At 54.9% G+C, this 8,369-nt stretch overlaps 1 protein-coding gene across 1 annotated transcript; it reads right to left on the reverse strand.

Moving 5' to 3' along the window:
• Positions 1-883: 883 nt before the first annotated feature.
• Positions 884-6,993, reverse strand: APOD (apolipoprotein D). The gene is made up of 5 exons (XM_074877499.1): positions 6,943-6,993; positions 5,833-5,986; positions 5,430-5,551; positions 3,519-3,607; positions 884-2,058 (listed from the first exon to the last, which is right to left on the reverse strand). The coding sequence occupies exons 2-5, from the start codon at positions 5,953-5,955 to the stop codon at positions 1,823-1,825; spliced, it is 570 nt and encodes a 189-aa protein (XP_074733600.1). The 5' UTR covers positions 5,956-5,986; positions 6,943-6,993; the 3' UTR covers positions 884-1,822.
• Positions 6,994-8,369: the final 1,376 nt, after the last annotated feature.

Consider the following 8,369-nt stretch of genomic DNA (forward strand, 5'->3'; position numbering starts at 1 on the left):
AAGAGGCAGCGCGGGGTGCGGGGGGCTCGGGCGCGGCGGGCTCCTGACGCCGAGTAAAACGCGTCCGTTTCCCGGCGGCACCGCAGATCCCGGCTCCCGGCCGCGTCCGGGGCGGTGGCCGCCCCCGCGGTGGGGCCCCCGCCCGGGGGATGGGGTGTACGGCACCGCTCCGCACGAGGAGGAAAATCAGGAATCTGGTGAAGCAGTGAGGAAACGATCTGCCCCAAAAATCTACCGCACGCGGGAGCCACCGTGCAGCTGTCAGCACCCTGGTGGGTTTGTGTTCGTCCTTACAGCCCGAGGATGCGGGTGGAGTGTTTGATTTTGTGCCACAGGCGCTGCGGCATGAGGATTTAAAAGTTTAAAGGGATCATGGCGTAAAGGCAGCAGTCGCCTCTGATCCCTGCAAGGCCTCCTTCCCGCCTCAGCCTCCTCCGGCTGGTAAAGATCGGTGAAGTGCTGGTTCCCTGCTCGGCTCCTGTAGCCCTCCCAGGGCAAGCAGGCGCTTTGCTGCACACCCACACTGACCGGATTCGGCCACAGTGAGTGTAGAACATTTCCTGCGCATTTACGTTATGTCCACATTGTTATTTCCTCGAGTCACTAAAAGCAGAAGGAGATGGGGGGCACTGCCAGCCAAAGCCATGGCACGGGTTCACTGGCATGGCTCAGGCGATGGGGGAAGCTCATGCATCCGATCCCAGAGCGCTGGAACGACCTCCAGGTTCCTGTAGCAATCCGTTTAACTTCAGGCGCGGTTGCTCATCTTGCCTTGCCTTCTCGCTCTGGCAGTGCCCTGGCCTCAGAGGAAGGGCAGACCCTGCTCGCCAACTCCCTCCCAGCCTGCTCAAAAAGGGAATGTACAAAAGCCCCGAAGCAGATATTTTGATTTCATTTTTAATGAGTTGCATCAGTGCTATTCAAGCAGAGTTGTCGCGGTGCCTGTGAACACCTGCCAGGGCAGATGCAGTGCCAGCGGGCACTTGGCGCGTACAAAAGCGGTGAGCGGGATGTCAGGCAGAGCCTGCCGTCTCTCGGTGGTGGGGAGAGGCCTTGGGAGGAGAGGACAAGGGAGCAGACCCATCTCTCTCCGTCTGCTTGCGGGTATTCTCGGAGCTGACCCCTTCAGGTGCAGGACCAGCCTCACTTGAGGCAAGTCACATACAGACACTGGAGATGGAGCAATGCTGAATTTCCGGACATTTTCAGACTTTTAAGACTTTAAATACAAAGGGCCAGATCTGATTTCTAGCGAGGAGGTCCGCTGACTTGGCAGTAACATACACCTACAGGCCTGCACCAGAAAACATTCAAGACCCCCAGTCTCAGTTCCCAGGCTGCAGGGCCGACCCACCGTGTCTGGAGGTTGCCGCTGGGAAGGCAGCGCCCGTGATGTAGCTCAGACACTGTAGACTCCTAGAAGGCCCAGAAGCATCAAGAGAAAAATGGGAAACAAACTTGGGGGCACATGGCAAAAGGTTTTCCACAGGGACTAACACTTGCACATCACATCTCATACCCTTTCCCATCCACGTACTGGAGGACTCACAGCAACAGCAGAGCTTCACATCTGCACTTCAGGGTTTCTCTTCTTCACCCATTAGCTTTGAATCAGTCAGTTACTCTGCAGAAGTCAGAGCGAGATGAAAAAGCAGGGGAGAGCGACAGAGGGAACAACAACAAGGAGCAACTCAGGGCTGGCAAACTACCATTAGCGAAAGGATTATTACATTTCTCTGTTACATAGAGAAATTCTAGTGGATAATAAAGAAAGCAACAAAGTTCATCGCTGGTCTAGCGCTGTGTCACTGCATGCCAGGAGTTACATCTCGGGAGGACAGTTAAGTTGATCCGTGGGAATCATTTTCTCGGTGTCAATCTTGTAGGACTGGAGAATGCTCTTCAGGTGCTCCACAGTTTCTGGGTGCATCTCGGGAGTTCTTGATATAATCCAGGCATAGTCAATGTGGAAGAGCCAGAGGATGTTGGTGCAGGAGTAAACCAGTGAGTAGTTTTCATAGTCGGTGGAGATGACCCAGTAAGGGGCAGAAGGCATGACTAGGAGAAAGAAGGGCACTGTGAATGCCATGGGTAACCGACTCTGGACTGCTCTGCAGCGCTAAAGCCACGGCTCCTGGTGCTGTTCCCACATTTGCTGCTCCTGAGCCACCTAACTGTGGTCAGTGCAGGGAGCTGTAATTTATAAAAGCCTATCAGGACTCCTTGTGCTGCCCAGAGGGACTTGAGAAAACCACAAAGCCCTTACTGGGAAGGTCTTGCCAGAAAGTTAACACTATGACCAACAACCAGCCCAGCTCATACCTGTGTGAGGGTGCTGGCTGGCAGGAAGGAGCCCTAGGGCTGGGAGCTGACACCGGTGATCTGAGAAGCACAAACCACCACCTCCCTCCCCACCACCCACTGCCCCACGCAGCCAGCTGGAGCCCGGGTGGTGGGAACCAGTATGGCTCTGCCATCCCACCAGCACCAGCCACGTGGGCCAAATTCTGTTCTCCATCAGGCTGCTATGCCCAAAGCATCTGCTGTGTGGAGGGACAGCTACTCCAGCTTCAAACTGTCAGGCAGAAAGCAGAGGTGGGTCCAGCGGGCAGGCGTAAGTGCCCTGGGATTTATGTCTGATGCACTCAGGAACGCTGGGCGCTGCTCTCTGGGGCTCGCATCCGGTGAGGATGATTGGGGGGTTGCACACTCTGTGGGCAAAATGGCTGGAGGTGATGCCTTTGCAGTGCATAATTAAGTCTGGCTGTGCTCATGAACAATAATTGTCCTTTACACGTATGTCTGCTCCACCCATTTCTCCAAATAACTCAACTGTGTGAGTGCTATGAAACAGCCAGAGAAAAGGTGTAAGGGAGCAGAATAAAAAGGGAGCCAAGAGGAGACTTCTGCTTATTTTCCAAGTGTTGCTGAGGACAGAGGAAAGTGCTCTGCAACGTGAATAAAATGCACTGCACCTCGGCAGGCCCCTGTCTTGTGTTACATTGAGAAGGGAAGAAAAAGGAAACAGAACCGCGTTATTAACAGTTATTAAAAGGTGCTCATAAGCAGAGGCAGGGTGGGCTAGTAGCTATACCACTGTGTTCAAAAAACCAAGCCTACTCCTGGCTCTCACAGCAGCTCTGGGGCTGCCTCCCCACCTCCCCCCATCCTTGTCTCCATCTGTGAAATAACCTGGAAGGATGGTAATGCGGATATTTCTCGTTTTGAGATCAGCTGGTGAAGAGTGCTCCACCACTGTGGGCGTCTGTTGCTGTAAATGATGTATCACCATACTGCTGGTCACGACGTCAGTCCTAACCCTTTGCCATTGCCCCGTCATGCTGCGCTGAAGCCACCAGGGCAGCTTTGCCAAAAGCCACCAGCAGCTTTGCTAGTTTGGCACCCTGGATGGCACGGCAGCAGTCCCTGCTTTGTGCAAGCGCTGCCCTCCTGCACCGCTGAGGCCAACAGGTCCCAGGGAGCCAGTGAGGCTGCGAGCCTCCCAGCCACACACTTACACCAGTTAAAGCGGACGCCCAGCTTGGCCGGCTCCTTTACATCCATGTGCATGATTTCTCCTTCGATTTCGTTGACCTTGCCATTGGAACTAAGGGGAGAACAACAAGGCGAGACACAAAATCAAGGTGAGTTTGAAATCACTTTTTTTTTTTGCTTCCACTAAATCATCCCTCCTGATGCATCCACCTGCCATCCACATACCAGCTAAGCACAGCATCCCCGGAGGAATGGCTCACCCCTGGGGACGGTTTCAGCAGTGTCCAGAACATACCACGTCCTGGGCAAGGCACAGCGGGGCAAATGCTCTCCCAGGTTAAACCGCCCCAGTGCCCCAGGGTGCCTCTCTCCAAGTGCCCCTGCCCAGCGGGGCGTACTTCAGTGCCGGGGCGACAGTGACAGAGGAGAGGGAGAGCAAGACCCCTCTGCACAGGATGGGAGGATCCCAGCAGCGATCTCGGATGTGCCAGGGAGCAGCTCAACTCCTGCTAGTTGTGGAAGGCATGTGTTCATGTCCATTTAATCACCTGCGTTTTTTCCAGGTCACAGCACATTCCTCCACACACAAATTACCTGTCCCTGCCTGGTGAGCCAGGGTTTTTTTTGCTGCTGGTTCAGAGCACTGCTCTGCTGGCAGCAAGCCCTAAGACTTGGGCTGCCTGTCTTATAATTGCATTTTTCCCCGGATGCCTCAAGACCTGGACGCTGCCTGTGGGGCAGGAAAGTTTCATGCTTCCCTGTCAAACAGGAACACCCAAGGAGGCAGAAGCTAACGCTGCCAACAGCAGAGGTTGAGGGGCTGATGCTGGAGCCATGCACAGTGCACATTTGACCAGAAATATTCCTGACGTTTCAGGGTCCTGAGCTGCTGAAGTGGTGACACCAACGGTCAGATTAATCTCCTGCAGATTAATGCAGGCTCAAATAAATAGCCAGCTGTTTGCCAGGCGCTGCCCTTGCAGTGGAGCAGCAGAGACAGTGCTGCGTGGTCAGCAAGCAGCGTGGACGCTGCTCTCAGCCAGGCACAAGGGATGTGTTGCTACGTTGTTGTTGTTGTGAGCCAGAACAAAGTCCCCATGGCATGCCAGGGAGCGCAGGGGACAGCGCTGCGTTCGCCACTCGCTCCCTCTCATTCATTCAGCCACTCACAGCAGCACCCCACCAGCCGGGGCTGGCGATGGAAACAGATTAATTAATGTCTGTATCTGCCCATGCCAAAAGCCAGGAGGGCTCGGGATAATTGCAGACTATCAAGTATAATAAAGGGAACAATCAGTGCATTCACTTTGTTCACTGATTTAAACTGGCAATGAGTGCTGATCCCCTTACACAGCAGTTACTACTAGTGCAAGGTAAACGCTCCAGAAAAAGGCTGACAAATATTTGCTTAGGTAAAAATGACCCATGTGCTTCACCTTCCCTGCCTGTTTTCATCAGGTCCCTTTACTCCAGAGCAGAGAGGAGCACAGGGCACAGCCACCTCTCAACACACAGGGGCACAACGTGGCGGCTGCCATCCCATAACCAGCCCTGGGACCCCCCTGGGACAGGACCTGTGGCATCCAGCTTCTCAGCCATCACTGGGGACCACAAACCAGTCAGGGGGGAGACCCAGCCTATTTCACACTGGAGTCACCATGTGCATTTGCTCTATTTTCTCACTACTCACCTTGGACAACAAGACAGAGACCTGGTGAGCCTCAGGGAAGCTCTGGCAGAAACCAGACCCCCCTCTCTGCCCTAACCGCAGCAGAGCCTGTTATCCCAGAAGAGCTACTGCAACCACAGGGAGCCTCCCCCAGCACCCCCAGACCCAGAAACAGGCAATTGGGAGAAAAATGACCACCCAGAATGGCGAGAGAGGTGACAGAAGTGCCACCGCTACAGTGAGGACATGGCCTGAACGCACTTACTGCAGCTCCTTGTTGATCACCTTGAACTTCCCATTCTCCTTCAACGAGTAATTTGCCTGGATGCAGCTTCCTTTCTCGAAACTTGATGGCAGCTTCTCTATCTCGTACCATTTCCCCAAATACTGATAGAAGAAAGTCCAGAGAGATGCTTTTAGCACAAGAGGGCTGTGGCAGAGCAGCCTGGTTTGTTTGCTGACATGGTTTTGCCTCCTCGGTTCGTTTCAGCATCCACCCCCATGACACAGGGAGTTAGTGGGGCCGCAGACCGTGCTGGCAGCTGCGGCACAAGGTGTCAAGACCAGACCTGCCAACCCCCCATGCACCCAGGCAGATTGCCATCGGTCCCATGCCCCCTTAGCCTAACTCGCTACCCTCTGTGAGATTTTTAGAAAGCTTTTCGCACCTTGTTGATATCGAAGTTTTCTTGGACTGGTGGATCTGGACATGGTCCCATGTGAAACATCTGGCTTTTCCCAACGCCGAGGAGGCCGAGCAGGACCGAGAGCCGCACTGCTGTGCCCAGCATGGCTGTGCTGGGATGCAGGTGGGAAATGGACCTGGGGAGGAGGAAAACAGCTAAACCAGGGCCTCCCTGGAGCAGAACTTCACATGAAATACAGCAAGAAGGACAGGATGTCTGCAGCAGGGCACCTCGGGGACACAGCAAGGAGAAAAGGATCATGAGAAGAGCACAAAGGCACTGTGCCAAATAAGTCCCCAGCCCAAAATGGCCTCAAGCCCTGCCTGCACTCAGGCTGTGCCCAGCAGCTCTGTGGGAAGCAAGTCAATGCCTGGTGAGAGCACTTGTACCCATCACCCACACCTGACACCTAGCAAGGTGCAAGGGTGGTAGACACTGAGGGCACACAGGATCATCATCATCTGTCCAAAGCTGAGGCAAGGTGAAATGCAGAGATGTTTGCTATAAAATGCTGGAGCACAAGGAACATGCTCCAGAGCCGGGGCAGAGCTGGTGCCCTGGGACATGGAGGCGAGCAGTGCACAAATGCCGGAGCCTGCATGGCGAGAGGGGCATCGCAGTGGGTGCCAGGGCTGCCTGGCCCTGCAAGGCGGTGGGAGGGACACTGCAGCTGCCCCCAGGGGGTTTTTGTGTGCCAGGACGTACACAGCACTGCAGGCTGGGGAGGTTGGTCAAGACTCAAATCAGCAACAAATAAGACATGAACTGACCCCCAAAAGCATGCTGCAAGGAGGGAAGGGACATGTTTTCCTGCAGAGCAGAGGTGGGAGATGTGCTGCTCACCACAAGCAGCCCCTGGAACCAGGATGCTGCCCACGTGCTTTGGGCTCTGCTTGGGGTAGGCTGACACCTGCAGACCCTGCACCACGGGGCTGCTCTGCTTCCCTGGCCAGAAACTCCTCCACAGGAGCAACGGCAGCTTTTTCCCCAAGTTTAAAAGAAAAACCCAGCCTGTGTCCAGCCGCAGGGCACGGGCCCCACTGCAGACACAAACACAGTTCCCATTTTGAATCTCTTAATTCAGAAACGTACCTTGGCTGATGAGGCGGAGTGATGCTCTGCGGAGGACCAGGGCTGCAAGGAACAGCTCTGTGGTGAGCTCTCCGCCTCATCTTTTTATAAGCGTGCTGGGATCATCATTATTCAGCACTAGCACAAGCCACTCCCTGGTCCTCGACATGTTTTGTTTTTTTGGCAGGCCAGTCAGCTGCCTTAGATCTGCAGCTGGTACGAAGCTGGAGATGGGATGCAACTTGGCTGCTCACCCAGGCAAACAAAGGCACCCCACGTGTCTGGGCATCGCCCCGCAGCTGCGGAGCTCTCTGCCTTTGGCCGCTCATGAGAGCCTCAGACCTGGGTGCAAACGGCAGGGGAAGGGGAGAAGTGCTGCAGCCTTTGAGAGGGGCTGCTCCCTCTGGCCCAGCAGCAGCCATTGCCGTACAACCAGGGGGTACATGCAACCTCCTCTGCCAGGGGCCACTTGAGCCCTGGAGACCCTCCAGACCACTGCAGTGTCCTTGTCCCCATCACAGTCACTGGCAGGAGTACACGGGGAGGATTAAGTAGCAGGAGGCATCGCAGGCTCATCTGGGGAGCTGCAAGACCTCTCAGCAATTTTTCCTCTAGACTTTCAAATCTCACAAGGAAAGATGCTGGTGCAATTAGTTCTGTGCTGACCTGGCAGTTTTTCCAACAGGTGCCCAGCAAATGACTTTGACAGCAGAGCAGCCATCTGTGAAAGCAGCCGGTCCCGAGAGTTATGCAAGGAGAGTTGAGTAACAGACAGGATGCTCTCTGTGTTTAATTAAATTTTCTTTTAATCTAATCTCTGTTGAGACTTTCTCTCTAGGTGTGTTTTTACATGCTGCACTGCGTGCCTTACTCGCACATGCACCCACACATTTTTGAGGCCCTGGCTGCCCAAATGCCACCCCAAGAGCCACTAATAACTCAGTCCTGTCCCTTACTGGGGCCGTGCTGCCGAGGTGTGCCCTGAAACACGGCCACAGCCGGGGTGCTCCCAGGTCCTCAATAGCCATCGCGGCTGAGCGTGGCTCACCCAGTGCAGACCCAGCAGTGCCGGCCAGGGATGAAGAGCTCAGGGGAGCAGCTGCACCACAGCTCTGCCAGCAGTGCTTGGCATGGGGCAAGGGAGCAGGCAGGGGCTCTCCCTGCCTGCACACAGCTCCCGCAGCAGTTTGGCAGCCACCATGTGCATGCCCCTGATGGGGTTGCTCTGACTGCCCATGTCAAAGTCAGATGTACCCTGCAAGGCCCACATTCATCTGCATCTCTTGTGATACAAACAGGTTTCACAATCAGAAAAACCCTGGACAGACGCCCTGACCTGAACGGTATGAGCGCTGCCATGCCATAGCCCACTGTGGAGGTGAGATCCACCCCCCACAGCAGACCAGCAAGTTCAGTTTTTCTCCTGAGCTTGGCTTCTTGAATCCTGC

This window comes from Strix uralensis, chromosome 9 (assembly GCF_047716275.1).
Source record: "Strix uralensis isolate ZFMK-TIS-50842 chromosome 9, bStrUra1, whole genome shotgun sequence".
Lineage (NCBI taxonomy): Eukaryota > Metazoa > Chordata > Aves > Strigiformes > Strigidae > Strix > Strix uralensis.